The sequence below is a fragment of the Leucopleurus acutus genome, assembly GCF_964270905.1.
Source record: "Leucopleurus acutus genome assembly, chromosome: 2".
In the NCBI taxonomy this organism is placed as follows: Eukaryota; Metazoa; Chordata; class Mammalia; order Artiodactyla; family Delphinidae; genus Leucopleurus; species Leucopleurus acutus.
In genome coordinates, this window is record NC_139143.1 from 59,421,101 (window position 1) to 59,445,119 (window position 24,019).

The window sequence follows — 24,019 nt, forward strand, 5'->3', positions numbered from 1 at the left end:
TTCAAAAAGATACATGCACCCCAATGTTCACAGCAGCACTATTTACAATAGCCAAGACATGGAAGCAATATATATATATAAAAGTGAATCACTTTGTTTTATACCAGAAACTAACACTGTAAATCAACTATACTTCAATTTAGGGACTTTCCTGGTGGCGCACTGATTAAGAATCCACCTGCCAATGCAGGGGACATGGGTTTGATCCCTGGTCCGGGAAGATCCCACACGCTGTGGAGCAACTAAGCCTGTGCACCACAACTACTGAGCCTGCACTCTAGAGCCCGCAAGCCACAACTACTGAAGCCCGCATGCTCTAGGGCCCGCGTGCCACAACTACTGAGCCTGCATGCTGCAACTACTGAAGCCTGTGTGCCTAGAGCCTGTGCTCCACAACAAGAGAAGCCACCGCAATGAGAAGCCCGTGCACCGCAATGAAGAGTAGTCCCCACTCACCGCAACTAGAGAAAGCCTGCACACAGCAACAAAGACCCAACGCAGCAAAAAAAAACACCAAAAAACTATACTTCAGTTTTTTTAAATTTTTAATAAAAAAGAATATTTTAAACACATACTGAAATCATGTAGAAAGAAATAATTGTTACAAAGGTTTTAAGTTACAAATAATTTGCTTATTAGCTCTATACCTCACTTCATACAATTAAATCAATCCCAGATAGAATATAATTAAGCATTAGCAAAACAAATTTTTAAAATAATTAACTATAAGGATATATTTATACTAACTGTTAAGATAAATTTTCTAAATAGTCAAGAAATGAAGAAGGATCACAAACATGCTTTAAGGTTTGAATAAGTCTTTTAAACTGCACAAATTTTGTTTGAAAACAAAAATATCTGGGATAAATGTAAATGATTTTAAAACCTACAATGTAGAGTAACTGAAAATAAATGAAATATTGCTACATATACTCAGATTCCACTTGATAGTCAAAAGAAACAAGAGGGTCTATGTGAAAAATACTCAAATATTATATTACAAATATAAACTATTTTACAGAAAAATATACCACTTCACTAATAAAATAAAAATACAATAGTAATATTATATACCTATTAAACTAATAATCATAAAAATGTTATTAACTAAGTACCTAATAAGAGCTAGATATCTTGTTTCAGTTACTATTTATAATAACCCTACAAGATGTTATCACCATTCCACACTTTACTGATGAGAAAATGGAGGCTCAGAAAGGTTATGTGAAACTTTCTCAGTCATATAAAACTAGACAACCACATGGGTAAAAACCTGAACCTACTCATCCAACTCTAAAGATCTTTTCTTTTTCCTCACCCTATGCTATGAGTAAAACACAAATCACAGAACTATAATAAAGCAATGCTTAAGCCCAGATTTGGTAAAGTCATGGGGGGAAACTGTACTCATAAATTGTTATGGGCATTATTAATGTGCTATATCTTTCTAGTGGAAAATCTTATAATATATAATGAGCTACGAGATAGTCACATTCTGCAGTATAATCATTCCTAGTATAACCCCAAAGAAATAAGCCAAATCGGGGAAAGGGGGGTGGGGCACGTATCCATAAGGAGAAACTGTAATGGAAAAAAACTATAAACAACTGAAGTGTCCAACAGAGCCTACTTCAACATTTCAATGTAATAGATTAGCAGAGTATCCCACATCCTCAACATTTTTATTATTGGTCAATAGACGGGAATGTATATGAAATAGTCTTAAATGAAAAAAAGGAATACAACTTACACTGTTTATAACCATTTTAAAAATATACATATACAATGAGAAAAATAAGACAAATTTAAAGTGACATAGCCTATTTTTCTCTAAAGCTACTTAACTTCATAACAAATTATTTTAAGTTTGAGCATATATATGACTATGTCATATAACATTTTAAAATTTATGCTAGTATATTGCATTAATGACCTCATAATTGATGAGACCTTTATTCCCTGATGTTATGGACTGAACTGTGTGACCCTAAAGTTCGTATGTTGAAGCCCTAGGCCCCAGTGTGACTGCGGGCCTTTAAGGAAGTCATTAAGGTTAAATGAGGTCATAAGGGTGGGGCCCTAATCTAATAGGACTGGTGTCCCTTTAAGAAGAGACAGAGACAATAGAGTTGCCTGTGCACAGAGTAAAGGCCAAGTGATAATACAAGAAGATAGCCCAGTCTACAAGCTGAGGAAGCCTCAGGAGAAAGCAGCACAACCACACCTTGATCTTAGACTCCTAGCCTCCAAAACTGTGAGAAAATACATTTGTTTTTTTAAGCCACCTAGTCTGTGGTATTTTGTTATAGAAGCTCTAGCAGACTAATACACCCAGAATACATTTATTTAAAAACAGAAGAATTATACTGATATGTTGAATAATTTTAAATACAATAAAGTTACATGTAAATAGCATAAATTATTAAAGTTCATTGCCTAAGTTTTAAAAAATATATTTATTAACTTCAAAGTTGCTTAACAATAGACATCATAAATATCATAAGTGACAAAACGTTGGACTGACAACTGCAAGACAGCTTAAAAGCAACAGATGAGTGACAAACTGCTAGCTGGGTAGGGGTTATGCATACTGAAATGCAATGATTCTTAGGAGAAATGGCAGGAAAGGAACATATTTCTCTGCATTTTGCAAAGAGGTCTCTTTTAATTCATTACGATATAAAGCAAATAGACAGACAAGATCTGAGGTATTATACGTACATCTTATGAACTGAGTACTCTATTTTTTTTCTAATTTAGGTACTGACTCCCAGAATAAGTGAGGAAGTCACCAGTTACTTAATTAAATAATGTGCTGTGTTCCCAGTACCAAGAGCAGTGTCTGTTGATTTAATGTATAAGGCCCTTTTGAATTAGATTTTTTATTAATAAGTTGATTAAATTTGAATGAGACTATTAAAAGAAAATTACCTTGAAGAAAAAAGTAAAGCTTTCTAATTCCTAAGTTAGGAGGTCTTTAAAAATGTAACACGGGGAGAGAGGATATTGTTATTACTATGACATTATAGATAAAGACAACATATTAACTGTAACCAGAAAGGAGAACTACATAAGGTATATTTAATTTCTTTTCCTACTTTTTTTATTTAAGCTTTCAGTCCTATCTATACCTACTGACAGAGGAAGAAAAATAATTTAGGAATAAAATTGCTTCCCAGTAATTTCTCCTTTTAAGTGTTATACACATGGGATATATATAGTTTACATCCCATGTATATTTATATTTTATAGTTTCTTCTGAGTTTCACACAGCTAATAAGTGACAGTTATGTAGACTATATGGTATTTTGTTGATTTTATATGTCATAATCTGTTTAGTTAATCCTCTTTTATTGGGTGTTTCAATTTATTTCCACTATTGCAAGCATGGAGACACCATTAGACATGGGCCCAAAGCAGGTGGAATTACTTTTAGCTATAAGAAGCACAAGTTTTATTTTTTATATTGTAGCAGGTGAAGGAATACATACTGTATAGCTGGAGGGTTAAACATAGTACAGTAGTGAAACCTCTGAGCTTTTACCTCTTCAATTGGTTAGTAATCCTGAGTATGGTATATTTCATTGCTTTAAGCATGAGATTAACTGTATTCAGCTATGACACAAAGAATTGTTACTTATATATACTCAGACATACACATGCTCAGAACAGATTCAGATTCACAGAATTTAAGACTAGCACATTACAATTTATTTACGTTTGGTAATTATAACAAATTCAATGATCAGGTATCCTCTTTCTCTTTCCTATTTTTTTAAAACTATATCCCTATAAGTTCACTTTCTTAATAGAAACAATATCAAATATATACTGAACACTATAAATCAACTATACTTCAAAAAAATGGAAAAAAACATTTTGACTGAAAACAATGAAAACACATTAAAAAAAAAAAAATATATATATATATATATATACACTGAACAACCACTATGTGCCAAACACTATTTTAAATGTTTTAAGTACATACTATATTATTTAATGCCCCTCATATGCTGCAATTCCTATCAAACAAGAAAAGTAACAAACACTAGTGGGTTTCAAATTTTAAAATATATTGATTTTCTTAAAGACATCTATATTTTAATAATTTCACACCTTGCCATAATACTATAATAGCAACTCTGATAAGAACACGTTCTACTCACACAGCATTTGTGAATAAATGCTACATAAACTATAATTTACATAGTGTTTCCAAATTTCATTTATCACTTTGTAAGAAAGAAATTACTATCCCATAAAAGTGTAAACAGAAATTCAGAGATTAAATTTCAAAAATGAGAATTGGCATGGATGGAAGTAGAATTCAGGTCTCCTGGATCAATGTATTCTTTCCCCTGTGGGGAATGAGAAATGAAGAAAGGTTCACAACTGCAGAAAGTTAGAAAACCACTTACGTAGACTCTAGGCTGGGTAGAAGCTACCGCCCAAAGAGAAAAGGAAATCTCTACACAAGAACTAGCTCCAGTCTTTGTATTAAACAGTGTATTTCTGCCTTAAGAGCTTGACTCTACATTAGTGAAGCACTTAGGAGATATCATAGTTACTGCTAAATAAAAACTGCTGATCTGACTGGTAGGAACACTATGTACTGTTCTTTACTTCCTGGACCCGAAATCCCTTACAATAGCACCTTAAACTCTGTTTAAGCCTCCATTTGCATAATTATTATATGATTAGAATGTATAAGATATTATGAAGTAATAAATATAGAATATTTTATATCACTTTAAGTAGACCATAAATGTGTAAGAAGCAGGGACACATTCTCAGAGCACCTCACACATAAGTGGGCTACCAATAGGTTGGCATAGTTGCTAAAAACTGAAAGTTAACTACGAAAGTCCAAAAATGTTTTTAAATACAAATACCAAAAAACCCTCAAAAACCTATAGACTTCTCTAGTCAAATGTAAACATGTTAATCACTGAGAGGCACTGATTCTAAGAATTTCTTTTAAACTCTTTATTTCCTTTGATGCTCCTTTACTTAGATCATCCTATGATCACCTGGAAAGGAAATAGACATACTAGTATCCAAGGAAATGCAACAACCTAGCCTTTCAAAAATTTTAGCAGAATGTTAATAGAGGCACATCAAGAAAGACTTTATTCTTTTGGTAATTATCTATAAGCCAAGGGTAAGAAGAAAACATATTTACTTAATAGTATAATTAAAACTCATCGGGCAAAGGGAAATCTAAGGGAGGACAAGGTTTAGGAGAAATACTGAATTTCTGGCACAAATATATTTGAAAAATTACTCAATTTTTCACTTATATTATTTTTAAAGAAATTAAATTGTACTCCAATAAGAAAATTATTCAACAATTCCCCCAGTTTTAGAAAGAGTTTAAACTTCTGCTGATGTGGTCAATCTCATAACAAAGATAAGGTAAAGTTTCAGTGTTAAGGTTTTCAAAAGTTTCAGTGTTAAGGTTTTCAAAAACAAAAAACAAACATAGGTCCTAACTCATAATTGGAATACTTCATCAGATAAGGTCAATCATTTCCAAGGCAATCAGATAAAAATTTAAGTTCTTTTTGTAGTTTAAAATGCTATCTCAATATAAAACTTTTTAAAATTTAAACAAGTCCTAAATGAGTTTTTTTAAATGTTGAAGACTCTGTTATCTGAAACGCATCAAACACGAATTTCTATTTTGTCATCTAAAGAAATATTCAAGATTTGCATCTTCTGCTTCCACATTCAAATTGTGTATTACTATGACATGAGCAAATCAAAAGCCCCACTTATTAAAAGCTATCAATACACTTCAGCTCTAAATAGTTCTAATAACATTTGTCAATTTTTATGAAGAGATAATAGTAGATATTCTGCCTTTTAATTCTCAACTTTGTCAGGAGAAGATGATTTGATAATTTCTCCCTCTAAATTGCATTTAATGTACAAAAGTAGATCAACGGGATGAAAAAGGGTAAAAGACAAAACAAAACAAATAGTTTTACACAGGCCCCAAAATAGAGTTCAAGAGTATAATGTAATAAAAAATTTCTTCTAAATCCATTTTTTACTATTAATTACTATCATTCATTGAGTCTCTAAAACAGTGTTTATTACTTTCTAAAAACTGTACTAATTAAGTAAATTAGTTTATAATGAGCAAACAGAATGATTTATTATAAAACACAAATATTAAAATTCCAACAGTCATTAAATCTGAGCCCTCTCACTTTCCCCTTATTCATCACAATATACCTTCTCTTACTGGCTCATTGGTTGATTCTCCTTTTAGACTCAGCATCCTGGAGAAGCCACTGGAAAGAGTAGAGAAAATGCCACGGATGAAATATCCCTGCTGCTCAGACTCCATTGACCCCACTGAAGTCGGCCACCGTCTAACAAATCTGATACTGCAGCGGTGCTCTGGCTCTGAAAGAGATCTGCTGAATGGAACCCGAAGTGACCGAGTGTTGACCAGGTTCTGCTTCTCCATTGATGTTCCAAGGACCTCATTAGCAGAGGAAGAAACATTATCCCCAACCATCTTTGGCAGGACCTCTTGTTGTGGTTCATCCAAGCCTCCTTTATTATTTTGCAATTGCTCCCTTTTGCCCCCTTTCCACCTAAAGCTGGGATGTGTTTGCCACCGATAAGCACCCAGTGGCTTTCCTAGATTGGAAACAGCCTGTTCATTTTTCTTCCTCTTGCTTTTCATTGGACCACACCATGGATAACTCTTTACGCTTGTTCCTATCTCTGAATGTGCATAATCAGGTTCTGACAAAGATCTTCGATAGCTCGGAGGACACGGTGATGTTTGTCTCCTAAAGATGCTCATCTTCCATGACTCCATTTTTTAACAACTTCTCGAAACTTTAAATTTCCACTGCTCTGCAGTCTTTGCAGTTGAACCACACTTGTCCGTGCAGTCCAAAACATTCAACTGCTTAAGCAGCTTTCTTTGTGCGGCTTTGAACCACAGCAGATGTTGCTGCTTAAGAGCTGGTGTCATGTTATTACCCCATTTTCCCAGATCTCCGAAATTTCAGCAAGCACCCAAAAACCTCCTGTCTGAAGCAAATTATCTTCATAATACAGCAAAAGAAGATCATCTCGCTTCCTGCAGTACGTTATATTTCTGCACTGAGTTTTCAGGAAATGGTGTTTTTAAAAAATGAGAAGTGAAATGAAAGCGATAAAAAAGCCACAAACACCTTTATGGACCAATAGCAGTTAAGTGTTCACTATGTGAATGACACTGGGTTAAAAACAGATTGTGAAAGTACTCAAGCTGACATCCACACTTTCCGGAAGAAGAAGAAAAAAATCTGCCTAAAAGCCTGCTCTCTAAGTGACAGCTCTTCAGAATAGTTTTTAAAGTTTGCATTTCAAGAAAATCCTTGTTATTTACACCACAACTTCTCTCAAAGTTAATACTGTTTTTAAACTAATAGGTAAAGTCATATACTGTTTTGTGCAAGTAGGCATTGCAAAGATGAGGAAAAATGGACAAAAGAATGTCAAAATATAAAGCTATTTTTAATGTAAACATACTAGGGAGAATTTTAAAAGCACAAATGGATTTAAAAAAAGGGATAGAGGATATTTGCTATGAACTATAGCAAAGGAAAAGGAAAGTCTTGAGGCAACATCTTGTGGAAACTGGAACACAGGAAAGTACATACTTAAATGATTTCTAGAAGGGAAAAGTTTGCTTTGAAAATGTAATTGGGATAAGTTGTCTGGAAAAATATTCCCTATCTATTTAACCAAATAAATTCCTTTATTCCTCTTTGTGCTATTTACAAGTTAAAAAAAAAAGAGCTGACTACCTAAAATTTTGTTAAAGCAAGTACCTTATATTGAACCAAGATAATGAATGCCAAGTTTTTGGCTGGTTAATTTTTTTTTCAACTGTCTGCTCATAAACTCCTGAAAATAGGGGTTTCGAATGGAAAACCTGACAGACTTTAGACCACCAATAAAAGAGATATAACACGGCAATCAAATCACTTTGCAAGTTGTATAAAAAAATGATGATTTCATGTGGAAAACTAAAAAACCATCCATTTATTTGTAGAATATATACAATGAAAAACAGTTCTTACACTAAGTCTCTTTCTTATTACTGCCAAATAGTAAAGTTGGTAACATACCTATTCTTTGAAACATATTAAAATGTTCTCGTTATTTCCATTATCATAAAGCAATAATCTCATCTTCGTTTGTTTATATAGTCTGTAAATTTACACATTTCTATATTAAAGAAGTTTTGAAGAACTTGGCTTTCCCAAAAGCATAATATATCAAACTAGAGTGTATTACAATTGTAAAATTTTCCCTTGTTTTAAAAAAATACTTAGAAATGTCAATCTGCATAAAGAGAAAAACAATAAACATTAAATTCTAATCTCTATTTATGGCACATCACACAATCCACAAAAACTAATCTGTGATGGAAAATAAACCTAAATGTAAAATATAAAATGATAAAGCTTGTAAAAGAAATCACAAGAGAATATTTTTGTGAACTGAAGGTAAGCAAAGATTTCTTAGAGTACAAAATGTAATAACAATGATAGGAAAACATTAATAAATATGAATTCATAAAAATCAAAACCTTAATATGTCTAATAAGACATATTAAGAAATCAACAAGCAACCTACAAAATGGGAGAAAATATACACAATACAAACATCTCACAATTTGTACCCCAAGGTATAAAGAACTCCTACAACTTATTAATAAAATGAAAACCCAATTTTTAAAAGTAGGCAGACAGAGCTGAACAAATCCTTCATAAAGAAAGCTATATGAATGGTCAATAAGCATATGGAAAAAGTACTCAACCTCATTAGGATTTAGAGAAATGCAAATTAAAGCCATAATGAGATATCACTCACATTCACCAAAATGGCTAACACTTAAAGGGCTAATAACACCAGACGTTGGTGAGGATGTGGAGCAACCAGAAATCTCATAATTAGTACTAAAATTAGTATGAAATGATACAATTGCTATGGAACAAACGTGACAAAATTTTTTTACAAAGATAAACACACATCTACCCAATGCACATCAGTTCCACTCACAGGCACTTACTCAAGAAAAATGAAAATACACAAACTTGTACTTCAATCTTCACAGCAGCTTTATTTGTGATACCCATAAACTGAAAACCACCCAAATATCCATCACAGTAGAATGGATAAACAAATTGTGATGTTTTCATACAACGGTATACAACTCAGCTATAAAAAGAATAAACTACTAATAACAAAACAATGTGAATGAATACCACAGATATTATGCCAACAAAAGAAACTAGACACAAAAGAGCACATACCATATGATTCCATTTCTACAGAGTTTTAAAACAGGCTAAACTAATCTACAATGGGGGAAAAAATCAGGAATGCAGTTGTCAGGGGTAGAGGCATTACTAACAAGAAAAGGACACCAGGAAGCTTTCTGGGGTGATGGAAACTTTCTAAGTCTTGATGTACATGTGAGTATGGGTGTGTTTATTTGTCAAATTCATCCAACTGTTCCCTTGAGATTTATGCATTTTTCCTTAATTAAATTTTACCTTAAAAAACTGTAAATACTGTACTCTAGTTAGTAAGTTTACTTATCCAGTGTAATGGGTTAGCAATTCTGAAAGCACTTTCTGTGTATTTTAGGCTTGAGGAAAGGAGTAAATACATTGAAGAGGATGAATGAATGGATGAATGAATACATACAGACAGACAGACAGACATACCAATACTGGAACAAACCAATATTATGCAACTCCTGATATGATGAACTGTGAAAGAATAGCTTGTGATTTTTTCCTGACCAAAAAAAAAAAAATTGCATAACCTAAATTTAATCACAAGTAGCATCAGATAACCTTGAATTAAAGAAGATCTACAAAATAACTGTATCCTTTGCTTCAAAAATGTCAAGGTCAAGAAAATCAGAGAAAGGCAATAGAACTGTTGTAAATCAAAGGATACTAAGGAGAAACAATTAAAAATAATGCATAATTTTGGATTTGATCCTAAAGTGGGGGGGAGAAGCTATAAAGAACATTATTGGGACAATTGACAATATTTTAATATGGAGTATGGATTAGATAATAGAACCATACCAACATTAAGCTTCCTGATTTTGATTATGAAAGAAAATGTTCTAATTCTTAGGAAATTCACACTGAAGTATTTAGGGATCTAGAGTCATGATGTTTCCAATTTACTCTCAAATGACTCAAGGAAAAAACTATGCATGTAAAGGTAGATAAAATATGACCAAAAAAATGGGGCAAACTGTACACAATTATTGAATCTAGGTAAAGGGTATATGGGAGTTTCTTGTACGCCTGCAAATTTTCTATAGGTTTGAAATTTCATCAAAATAAGACATTACACAAGCAAAATTTTTTTAAATTTCAAACTACTTCCTTTGGGTCTGTAAGATATTTTTATTATTAATAATGTAATATTATTAATATTACATGTAATATTATTAATACTATTTCAGAGTATCTTTTGAGTAATACATATAACAAAGTATCTAGTTTCACAGGTTTCATGAGAGGGAACTTAATCAAGATCACCCTATTAAAATACCTCAGTGAAAAATTAAATTAAAACTACAATTTTGAGAAAAGTTGCACCACAGGAGTAGAACTTGAGCCCCATAATCAACACTGTAAAATTCAGAGACTCAATGTTAAATGAGAAAATACTTTTACACACTAAATAGGTAACATAAAAATAACTGCCATAGTTTCTAAGGAACTACTACAATTCTTCTAACCATAAACTTCCCTATTTAAGGAATATGGAAATGGAAAATAATAAACAGCACAGAAAAACATTCAAGCAAAATCAGAAAGCAAAAGAACTATAGATTGAAGAAGTGACAGTCTCTAAGTAGGAATAATCAAAGAAATGAAGAGATTCACCTCTCTCACAGTTGGTTAAAGGTGGATTTGGCAAATGCTTCAAATTATCTTCTATCATTATGAAAGCCTAACATCATTTATGTTAGTTATTTCTCCAAGTTTTATCTTTCATCTGAATATAAGACAACTTGACACTTCGTTTTCTGAATTTTATTAAATATATATAATGAATTTATAATTTTTAAGAAAATATTCACAGGTTTTATAATTTTTAAAATTAGAAACAATGACACTAGTGCCACTGAACTACCACATTCATTATGAATCCTAATATAAAAATTGGCTGCTGATTGAAGTGTCATAACAAGAACATTACTGCCATCTCAAGTATCAACTAATTATTATTAATTTTCTTAATATAAATCTGTAATATTTAAAGCACAGCTTTAAGAACCACTCTGTTGCTAAGTCAAAAGAAACATATGAATTCTCTAAATAAACATACAAGTACTTATATTCACATAGAGCCATATTTTAAATTGTTATTGAGTACCTGCCATGTATCAGGCACTGTATTAAGACTAGAGGGGCTTCCCTCGTGGCGCAGTGGTTGAGAATTCGCTGCCAATGCAGGGGACACGGGTTCGATCCTTGGTCGGGGAAGATCCCACATGTCGCGGAGCAACTAAGCCTGTGCACCACAACTACTAAGCCTGCGCTCTAGAGCCCGCGAGCCGCAACTCCTGAAGCCCACGCGCCTAGAGCCTGTGTTCTGCAACGAGAAGCCACCACACTGAGAAGCCAGTGCACCGCAATGAAGAGTAGTCCCCATTTGCCACAACTAGAGAAAGCCTGCGTGCAGCAACGAAGACCCAACGCAGCCAAAAATAAATAAATTTATTAAAAAAAAATACTAGAGGAACAAAAAAGAATAGAACACTGTCCCTGCCCTCTTGGAACTGCCAGTTGACTAGGAAAGACTGACATTAGGAAGGGGGGTCCACAGAATGTTAGGGAAGTGATTTGTAAGGGAATTTTGAACCATGTCTAAGGCATAAGGGATGGAAACAATTTCTTTTGAGATTCTCTTAATCTTGAGATTCTATTGTTATACTCAATTCTGCTATAATGTGACATGCATTTCTAAAAATCATCACACTATACAAAATTGCATAATAAAACTTCAAGACTTATGAGGAAGTGGGGTTGGGAAGCAACGTTCAGAAACAATGACACATAAAAAAAGATAAGAAGCTAATAAAAACTGTAGACCATTTTACACAGGTTAGTTAAGAAACACCTAAATGCCAAAATAAATATAGCACGCTACTTTGAAAAAACCCTGAAGTTTGCAGTGGGCATCAGAAGGGTTGTAGCTTTTGTGTTTTTGTGAAGTGATGGAAGGAGGGTTATCTGAAATCTGAAGGACAGCTATAACACTTAAGTGGATGGATGTGGCTCATAACAAGTATGGGGAACTGAGGCAGCCAGTAGTTGGTCGAGATGTATGCCTTTCAGTATTTGCTACAACACGATGCTTTACTTGGATATAGTTTTCTGTATTCAGCTAACGTTTCTCAAACAAATGGCACATAAGCAAACACAAAATTCATGTAATGCTCAAATTGTTCCCTACTATCAATCATATGGTACAAATCCTCATTTTCAAAATAAGCGTGATATAAAATAAAATTTAATTTAAAGAATTTTTTAAAAACATGTAATAAAACATGTAATAAAAATAATAATAAAAAAATAATTTTATTTTTAAAACACCAAAAACAAAAACAAAACCAAGCATGATAGTAGAACTGACTATATTTTCTCTTTTCCATATAACTGGTATGGTAAAAAAACAGGTAAAAATCAACAGGAGACCTTACCATTGAAAGGCACAATAAAAGCAGAGGGGAAATAGCTCTTATCCTTAGTAAATTCCACTCTTTAGTTTAAACTTTTCATTTTTTTCTTTTCTTCCTCCTCTCTATATCAGAACAATAAGAACCAAAGGATCAAACTCATGATGTGGGCATAGAGGACCAAGCATAAAAAGGTAATGCAACAGATCTGCTTCTAAATTGGTGCTTCTCACGTTGTAACATGTAGATGAATCACCACAAGATTGAATTAAAATGTAGATTTTGCTTTAGTACATGTGGGAGAGGGCCTGAGATTCTACATTTCTACCCAGTTCCTAGGTGATACCTATGCTGATTCATGGGCCAAATTGTGAATAAAAAACTACAGACAGATTTTTAAATAAAAGGACTAATGGAATTCTCAAGGCTCCCATAAGATTCAGTCAAGTTCACCAAAATAAAAAAATTGTATTGGGATTGAGCGTAAAGTGAGAACATTTGCCTGAAATATTCTGTGAGAGCATATACATCACATAGAGACTTAGCTCATGGTAGTGTACTGAGAATCAAATATACAGTAATCCAAACCTCTTCCTTGGAGACAGCAAAGACTATCTACAACATATAAATAAAGCACAATTAAAAACTGAACAATCTTCTGCACTTTATGAACTGCAGCATTTTTTTAATGGAAGGAAGCAAGGGAGGAAGATGTAAATGACCATCTATAGGAGAGTGACAAATAAATCACAGTACAGAACTATGTAAAAACAAACACATATATTAGGGTGAGCTACAAAGACACACATTTTTAAAGAGTGATGCCTGTGAGGAGTACAACTGAGAAATCACCTTAGATCCTTAAAGTTTTATTTTTTAATTGTTAAGTATATACTATAGTCATAATAGTAAGAAAAAACTTAAACAGAAATTTATGTGGTAAGAGGTCTAAGAGATAAGGTAGAAAAGCAATATATACTATAAAAAAGTAGATCATGATCCCACTTTTACTGAAGATTATCATTAATACATTAGTATGTACATGGTGGAATATGCACGGAGAGAAAAATCTGTTGCTATTTCTTTTAAATATTTTCTTTTTTAACAATAATAAAATCTGTTGTTATTTTTGTTACTACAGGAGATTTTTTTATATTATTAATTTCTGTAATATATGAAATTTTACAACAAGTGGGTATTTTTATTCCTTTTGAATGCAGAAAATTTAAATTATTATTATTATTTTGGCCACACCACACAGCATGTGGGATCTTAGTTCCCTGACCAGGGATCGAACCCACGCCGCCTGCATTGGAAGCATGGAGTCTTAACACTAGACCACCAGGGAAGTCCCTAAATAAATATATTTTTAAATCTACCCAGAGTGAAAAAGGAAGCCTTAATGTTAACCCACAGAATCAGAATTAGAGAATAGAAAACTAAACAAGTCATCACAGATTAACTTAACCAACTCTTTCATATAAGCAAACAAGACCAGAGAAAAGAACTTGTCCATGACTACTTAGTTAACAGCAAAAAACAAAACAAACAAACAAAAGGAAGAACACAGGTGTATCCTAATTCCCAGTTCAGGATTCCAAAACCTCTTTAAATTAGCATTTTCCAAATTACGATCCACAGAACGTAGCTGAGAAATTTAGGCTTACAGAGCATAATTGTGACATTAAGGCCAGACATTATAGTGTTATTTCGTTTAAATGCTAAAATTCTTTCTTTTTTAAAGGTTAAAATAGGATATCAGTTTCTCATTAAAATGGCTTTTTAAAATTTATTTCAACTAAGGGAAGCAAGTGGAGATAAAAAGGCAAAACTTGAGCTTTCTCAGTTTACAAATACTAGTCTGCCACCACTTCCTTTCTTAAGACACACCTTTTCTATAATGAAATTCTATACTATAAATCCCACATGCTCTTTTATAATAGAAGACATAACACATGTTACAATTAACAAAGAGTTCTGGAGTTCTGTTATCAGAAAAGAGAGTACATACCTCTTAGATCAACTCATGAAAAACTTTAAAAATAGGATTAATTTCTATAAACCAGAAGAAGACATCTTTTAAAAATACTAAGTCTTTGTTTATACAAAGCTAAGTAATTAATAACAAAACATCCCCTTCCCATCTCCTATCACTGGAGCACATCTGCTTCCCGATGAAACACTTCCTGTGGCAAAAACTACCTCCCTTCTAAGTAGTAGAACTCAAAGACACACCTGACACGTACACAACTGCTTTTCATTTAAGAGACAAAGATATGTCTAAAAGCACTAAATAAAGATTATTTTTAACAGACAACTTCTGGAATTGATAATAATTTTTTAATAAGAAAACACTGTAAAATGAAAACAAAAACATAGATGACTCCTAATGCCATTATTAAAGTCTTTTTAAAAAAAAAAAAAAAACTTCTGCTTTTCCTCTGACCTCTCTGGTCACACCTTTTCTGTCTTCTTTGAGGTGCATTCTTCTCTATCTAGTCTCTAAATGTTAGTTCTTCAAATTGGGTCCTAGGCACCCCCTTCTCCATATTCTCACCATGCACATCATCATTCACAGTTACCACAGCAACTTATACCTCCAGTTCAGACCTTGTCTCCTTTGAGTAACATACTCATATATTCAATTTGACAATTTGTGGCCTCTCAAATTGAAAATGTATAACACTTAACCTGTGATCTTTCCTTTAAAATCTGGTCTCATTCCAGTGTTGCTTATTCTAATAAAAAGCACCGCATCCACTCCACTGTACAGACCCCAAACCTTAGTCCTCTCCCTCTCTTACCATTTAATATCAATTCCATAAGACTCACTGATTTTCCCTCCTAAGTATTATTTAATCTATCTACTTCTCACCATTTCCTCTAAATCAACCTACTATCATTTCTCACCTAGATTATAACAGCCTCCTAAATTAGTCTACCTACATCTACTACAGCCCCTTGCAAACCATCATTCCCACTATAGTCAGAATAATCTTTTCAGAATACAAATTTACTGCATACTGTTTAAAACCTTTCAATTGCTTCCCAATACTCTTATGAAAACAACACAAAACAAACCAAAATTCCTCAACAAAGGCTGGTCCCTACCTATCCCACCCCTTCAGCCTCCCTTGAAACCTTTTGGTCCTTCATACCAGCTACTCTCCTTCCCCGCCATAGGGCTCTTGCCCACACTGCTCCCTCTACACGGAAGGATCTTTCTCTCCTCATCATTGCCTACTCATAATTCACATTTCAGTTCAAGTGTTACCACTTCCTGAGGGAGGCCTTTCCTGACCTCCCTGACTAGGTCAAATCTCCTTTTATAGGCATTTACAGTCCCATGTATCTCCCTATTACAATTATAGATATATTTGGATATTTCCTTGTGAGATTATTAATCAATGACTGTTTTACCCACAAAACTATCATTTCCATGTCTGTTTTATTGTCCACAGAGTTCTCAATGCTTGACATATGATAGGCACTCAATAAATATTTGTTGAATTCATTAATAAAATCTGAGAAAGATCTAAACTAAAAGCACCTAACTTCAGACTAGTAGTAAGAAGGGTCAGTGATCACCTATTTGAGTTTAACATTTTCTCTGATACCAGGAAGATCACATTAAAATACACGATGGGGGAGGGGGACAGGGGAAAGAAGATAGTCAGATATACTCCAGGGAGTTGTTTTCCCTGAACCAAGGAAAAATAAAAGAATTCTGTGAAATGAGGAGAGGGCAAAAGGGAGGCAGGAAATATTGCTTTAATTGTTAAGAAATTTTTTTCCAGAAATGTCAATTTAGTTGATGCAGAAACCATTATCTGGCTTTTCTAGGTTTTCTTAAAAATTATTTTTAAGAAAAATTTTGGCATCACTGTTTGCAAAAAATCTTTAAAAAGCATAAAAAGATAACTACAAGCACTCAACAAGTTATATACGTTCTTTAATGAACATATACTTGGAAAATGAACAACATTCTGATAACCTGAAATAAATATCGGCATTGTACATCTGATAAATAACCAAGCAGCTTGTACTAAGGTAGACTTAGCTAAGCACCAAAATTGGGGATGCCAAAGGAAGGAATTAGGAATATTTTATTATTATAAGGTACTTGCACTACCTGGGAAACAATATAGTATCATTTGAAAGTGGACTTGGATTAACTGTAAATATATATTGCAAATTCTAGGGCAAATACTTAAAAACTTTTTTTAAAAAGTAAGAAAGAAAAAAATAGAATGATATAAAATAATCAATTAAAATCACAAAAGGCAAAAAAAGTGGAAGACAAATACAGAAACAAAGAACAAGAGCAACAATTAGAAAACAGTAACAAATATAATAGATATTGACCCAACTATATCAAAAATCCCTTTAAACATAAATGGTCTAAATAGTACACCAATTAAAAGACAGAGGGCTTTCCTGGTGGCGCAGTGGTTGAGAGTCCGCCTGCCGATGCAGGGGACACGGGTTCATGCCCTGGTCCGGGAAGATCCCACATGCCGCGGAGCGGCTAGGCCCGTGAGCCATGGCCGCTGAGCCTGCGCGTCCAGAGCCTGTGCTCCACAACGGGAGAGGCCACAGCACTGAGAGGCCCACGTACCGCAAACAAACAAACAAACAAAAATAGAGATTGTCAGTGGGGATCAAAACACAAGGCCCAACTATATGTTGTCTACAAGAAACCTGCTTTAAATATAAAGACACAAATATATTAAAAATAAAGGGATTGAAAAAGATGTAGTATGCTAACACATGTAACATATAACATGCTAATCAAAAGAAAGCTAAAGTAGCTACAGTAATTTCAAACAGAGCAGAATCCAGAGCAAGGAGAAGAATCAAGGATAGATAAAGGCTTATGTAATGATAAGAGTCAATTCCCTAGGAAAATATAAGAATCCTTAATATATATGCATCTAACAGCAGAGTGTCAAACTGCATGAGGTAAAATCTGCAAGGAGAAATAGATGAATCTCCATTATAGCTGGAGATTTCAACCACCCTTCTATGAGAAATGGACAGATCCAGTAGGCAGAAAATCAGTAAGACACAGCTGAACTCAACAGCACCATCAATCAACCAGGTATAATTAATACCTATAGATTACTTCATCCAACAATGGAATACACATTCTTTTCAAACTCACATGCAGCATTCAAAAAGATGGATCACAGTCTGAGCCATAAAACATACCTTGACAAATTTGAAAAACTAGAAATCATACAATGTATGCTCCCAGACCCATGAAGAATAAACTGGAAATCAGTAACAGAGAGATAGCTGGAAATTTTGAAAATATGTGGAGATTAAACAATACTCAAAGAAGAAATCTCAAGAGAATTTTTTTTTAAATTTTGAACTAAATGGAAATGAAAATAAGACATCAAAATGTGTGGGGTGTAACAAAGAAGTACCTAGAGGGAAACTGAATGCATATATTAGTAAAGAAGAAAGATCTAAAATCAGTAACCTAAGCTTCCACCTAGGATACCAGAAAAAGAAGAGGAAATTAAATCCAAAGTGATTATGTCTAAATATAATTCTTATTGCAAAAGTGAAACTCAAATATTTCAAAACTATGCTATTTAAAGGTTTATATAACAGTCTAAGTCAGATATATCACCCTCAGCATGACTCAAAAAAAAAATGATAAAGACAGTAGATGAAGTAGGAGAGACTACCTTTCAAAGAGGTCTAATTCCAAGAAGAAAGGTAACCTTGAGCTAGGCCAATCCTAGCACTAGGGAGAGCCTCCACCAAGTTGTACTGTTCTGACAGGAGTTGGAAAACCTGAAGTATTTGGTCCCTGGAAATACAGGATTGTCAGGTTATTCCTGTATTAATGGAGCTGAAATTCCTTAATCTCAAAGGGCCTTTAACAAGCAGTATTGACATTAATCAACTGAAAGTAAAAGATTCCTCCCATACTTTGCATCTGTGTTTGAAAGTACAGCGACATCATTAGGCAAATAAGGAATTAGTGATGACAACCATATACTCAGTAAATTCTATTGAGATATAGTCTGGGTAATGGAAAGAAGCCCAAGCTCCTCTTCATCAGACTCTGCCTTTATCTTCAGTGAACCAACCACATTCTGGAACAAGAACAAAGGAGCTGATACTCTGGATCAAAATAATGAAAATTCCATCAAAAATGAGAAGCCTAGCTAGATGGTCACTTTCCAAGTCTGATCTCATTTTCTCATTTAGTTCATACAGGAATTTTATAAAATCTCATGCATTTCATAAAAGCCAACACCTATTTGATGCTCTACATGAGATAATTCCTCAGGCTTCTCTTTTACATAGGTCTGTGTTATTACTATAATTCTCCTAGGATTTACATCCAGAAATTTACCACATCACTCTTAAGTAGTATAGTTCACAACTAGTAGCAATGTTCTACAACTGTTTGTCAATATAAATATCAACATAATTCCTACACTTAAATAAAATCTCAATTTCCTAAGCTTTTTAAATTACAATTATATAGTTATTGTCAACATTTTTTTCTGTCAGCTAAAAATCAACGCTTTCCCATTTTTTTTATTCCTATTCTTTCATGGTATGTTTCATACTTAAAAAACAAGACAAAACAAAAAAACAAAAACTCAAGCTACATCACTCAAACTGTATCTTACCTGTAAGTGTGATGGGCCATCACCTCTTAATGGCAGCCATACAGACCTCAAGCATGTGAGTAATAATGTTAAATATCTTTATTTCTCCTAGTCATCCTTTCCCTCAGGCTATTAGCAACCAACAAGGATATGCAGTTCTTGGGGAGTTTGGGGGAGAATGTATACATTGGCTGAATTGCTTTGCTGTGCACCTGAAACTATCACAACATCGTTAATCGGCTATACTCCAATAGAAAATAAGAAGTTAAAAAAAAATAAAATAAACCTAAAAATTACCAAACCACACACACACACACACACACAAAAAGATATGCAGTTCTTCAAATGCCCTACTTGGGATTATTTCTTATACTGCTGCCATATCCTAGTACCAGTTCCTATATGGGCTAATTGGCATGAGACATTTAGTAGGTCATAGAATTCACATAAAAGAACCATACAGACAGCAATCTGAAAATGCTATGTTTATATTTGTTTAGTTATTTCAACTTATTATATGGTTCACCATATTATTTGTTGGGTGAGTTCTTTTGTAATTCACTCATTCGACAAACACTTTCTGAATGCCTACTACCTTATGATGAACTGAACTAGTTGAACATGTACTCTGCCAGTTTTTGGTGACCTCCAAAATTTTACAGGGACTTTTAGACATCCTTTTCCAAACTGTAGATCATCTCAACATGTAACAGGATACTAGAATTCTACAAGATAAAACTCTAGAAACTATATAATGTACTTCCTCATTTTATAGTTCATTATGAATACCAAGTGAGAAAGATTTTACAATACTGCTCAGGTCAAAACATTCATTCAATTACTTCAGCAGACATTTTTAAGGCACATATTGTATTCTCAGAGTTAGGCTAAGGAATGGGCATAAGTTACAATGCATTCTATATCCCCTCAATGACCTTAGAGTCTAGTAAGGAGAAACAGACATGGACACTAATAACTGCTAAGATAGGTTGGTTAGTCCAAAAGTATTAACTACATATGGAATATAATAGGGACAAAATGGAAACCACAGTCTACTCTGTGGAAAATGAGGTGATAAGAGAATACATGAAGAAAGTTCTACAGAAAAAAAAACAACAATTTTCCCAGGTTTTAAAGGATAAGAAGTTCTTCACGTCAAGGGGACAGTGTTTGAGGGTAGAAGAAAGGCACTCCTAGCAAAGAGAAAAGTACAGGCAAAAATACAAAGACATAAAATATTTCAGGCAAAGATTAGCATACAGAGTACAAAGAGAAAGGCAATGGGAGACAACACTACTGTAGAGGTAGGCCAAGGGAGGACTAGTGAGACACTTTTTTTCTTCATCTTATAAATAATGAGAGCTACTAAAAAAGTTTAAGTGAGCTAGTAATGTGATTGTGTTTGGGTTTTTTTAGAAAGCTACTTCTGGTAATAATGGTCAGGAAGTTAGATGGCAAGGGACATGGCTCAATGGAGAGAGACCAGCTAGAATATAACTGGAAGTAAAATAATGAGAACCTGAACTGAGACAATTGGGTTAATGATCCCATTCCTGGTTCCAAGACCTACCAAAGATTTCATGTTATAAAACAACTAACCATGGTGAGGAAGTACCTGAATGAGACAACAATCCAGAGGAGTAAGCCTGGCACTGGAAGCAGTTCCTACTTGAAAGTCTTTGCTACCAAAAAGAGGTCCTGAGAAACTGAGCTATGTTGTTAATAGGCAAAGGGTCTAAAGAGATAAAAAGTCAGAGACCAGGGAAAGACAGGGTTGGAAACCCAGGTTACTAATCTCCTTCTCTTTAGCCCACTTTGGACTGGGACTCCAAAGAGTCACCCTAGGACTAAAGTGAATTACAAGTAAACCAGATTTGTAAAGAGCTTGGCTTTTACTCTTTTAGGTTAGCTCATCAAAAATCTCAAGAATTGGGGGCTTTCCTGGTGGCGCAGTGGTTGAGAGTCCGCCTGGCAATGCAAGGGACACGGGTTCGTGCCCTGGTCCAGGAAGATCCCACATGCCGCGGAGTGGCTGGGCCCGTGAGCCATGGCCGCTAAGGCTGTGCGTCCAGAGCCTGTGCTCCGCAACGGGAGAAGCCAAGGCAGTGAGAGGCTTGCATATCGCAAAAAAAAAAAAAAAAAAAAAAAAAAACTCAAGAATTGAAATTGGATATGATTATTCCAGTTTGTTAGAACCTTTGGTGTTTGGCAGGAAATAATAAAAATCTTACTGAGAGAAATATAACATTATCCCAAGTCTCAAATTATTTCTAGAAATAAATTTTCAAATAGGTCCACTATTGTTTATCTAAACTTTCAGGCTAAATGTGTTTGAGAATTTGGAAGATTTCACATTTTAGAAAGATAATATGGTACATATATCATGTATTGTTACATCAGTAGGGTATGGGGCATCACCCTGTTATCAATCTGACACAAAAAGTACAAATATTTACACTAAGTTGGATAAGATTAAATAGCTTTGTGTCACTTCACAGCAGGTTTGGACAATAAATCAGTTATGAAACAGATTTAGTTGCAGAGCTTTCTGGATTTCTGTAGATAAAGGACTCTAATGCTATATAATGCTCAGCACAAAATAAAAGATAACAATGCACATGAGAAGGCAATAAATCATGAGCACAAACAAGTAAAACCAACAGATAATAAAAACATACATATCTAACAGAGTCATTAATAGAGGTATGGACTTGAATTGCAAAACCAAGTTTATATAATTACATGCCTACAATATACAGGACAATAAAATCCAAGCTTTGAGATTTAGCAAAACATTGCAAATTATAAAAATGTCATAGTAGATCAGAAAAAGAACTAAATAGAAGTCCTAGATCTCAGAAAAACTACTAGATACTGCTGAAGAGAGAATTAGGTCAGAGGAAACTATCCAGAAGAAAGCATGGAAATACAAAAACATGAAAAACATAAAAATATAGAAAGTATTCAGGAGTAAAAATATAGGAGTAAAGAGACCTAGAAGTTACAAGGAGAATGTTTAACACGTTAAATTGGAGCCCCCAAAAGAAGAATGAATGAAGACAGGTATTGTTTGAAAGGTAATGACTAAGGATTTTCCATATTTGATGAAAGATATCAATCCACAGCTTTAGGAAGTTTGAAAATGTCAAACAAATAATTTTTTTTTTTAATCCAGGAAATGTAACTTTGAGTTTTTTTTTTTTTTTTTGGCGGTTCGCAGGCCTCTCACTGTTGCGGCCTCTCCCATTGCGCAGCACAGGCTCCAGACGCGCAGGCTCAGTGGCCATGGCTCATGGGCCCAGCCGCTCCGCAGCATGTGGGGTCTTCCCAGACCAGGGCACAAACCCGTGTCTCCTGTATCGGCAGGCGGACTCTCAACCACTGCGCCACCAGGGAAGCCCTAACTTTGAGCTTTAAGATAAATAATAAGCCCTCTTATTACTGCTCTCAAAATGATTCATGCAGATATTTGCCTTCATTAAAGAAAAACAGGATGCTATAGAAAAAAAGCAATTTTTAAAAAATTAGCCTTCATTTGGTTTATAAAATTGCCCAAGAATCTTAGGGTCAAAAGTAAAAGTCATATTACTCCTGCCTCAATTTTTACCACTAAAAATATACAAACAAAACAGTTGAAACACTTGTACATAGAAAAATGGGCAACTGTATTATGCAACCTCATTAAGACTTTAATTGTTCCCTAACTTCCAATCTATCCATTCCCCCCACCCTTCACCCCTGGTAACCATAAGTTCATTCTCTAAGTCTGTGAGTCTCTTTCTCTTTTGTAAATAAGTTCATTTGTATCATTTTTTTCCGATACCGCATATTAGTGGTATCATATGATATCTGTCTTTCACTCTCTGACTTACTTCACTTAATATACACTACTATGTTTAAAATAAATAACCAACAAGGACCTACTGTGCAGCACAGGGAACTCTGCTTAATATTCTGGGAATATTATATAAATGGGAAAAGAATTTGAAAAAAAATAGATACATGTATATGTATAATTGAATCACTTTGCTGTACACCTGAAATTAATAAAACATCATTAATCAACTGTGCTCCAATAAAAATAATTTTTTTAAAGACTTTAATTGTTGTATCTTTAAAATCATGTGTATGGGGCTTCCCTGGTGGCGCAGGGAAGAGAGTCCGCCTGCCGATGCAGGGGACACGGGTTCGTGCCCCGGTCCGGGAAGATCCCACATGCCGCGGAGCGGCTGGGCCCGTGAGCCATGGCCACTGAGCCTGCGCGTCCAGAGCCTGTGCTCTGCAACGGGAGAGGCCACAACAGTGAGAGGCCCGCGTACAGGAAAAAAAAAAAAAATCATGTGTATGGTCAAATATCAAATGTTACAGAGAGCACACAGTAAAAAGGTCTATATCCCACCCTTGTCCCACAGTGCTTTTTCCAAGAGTCAACAATATGACTTGTTTCTTATATCCTTTTAGAACTAATCAATGCACACCCAGCATTTAGGTAGGTGCCTCCTTTTTATTTCCCTCAGGTGATAACATGATATAAAAACTATACAGGACTTTGTTTTCTTTTCTACTATTTCCAACATATCTTGGCAATTATTCTATGTTAGAATGACCAGAGTTATCTCAGTGTGGAAAAAAAGCAATTATA

General features: G+C 34.2%; 1 protein-coding gene across 2 annotated transcripts in view; it reads right to left on the reverse strand.

Annotated features, from left to right (window-relative positions):
• The window catches only part of RASAL2 (RAS protein activator like 2), a gene marked incomplete at both ends in the record, with an annotated part of 376,959 nt that overhangs the window by 241,614 nt on the left and 111,326 nt on the right, over positions 1-24,019 (reverse strand). Inside the window, one exon of one of the 2 annotated variants that reach the window (XM_082834328.1) lies at positions 6,244-6,957. The exons of the other annotated variant lie outside the window; for it this stretch is intronic. Coding sequence (XP_082690454.1) covers positions 6,244-6,841 — 598 coding nt within the window. Of the gene's footprint in view, positions 1-6,243; positions 6,958-24,019 lie in introns of those variants that run through there. 2 annotated transcript variants of the gene reach the window in all.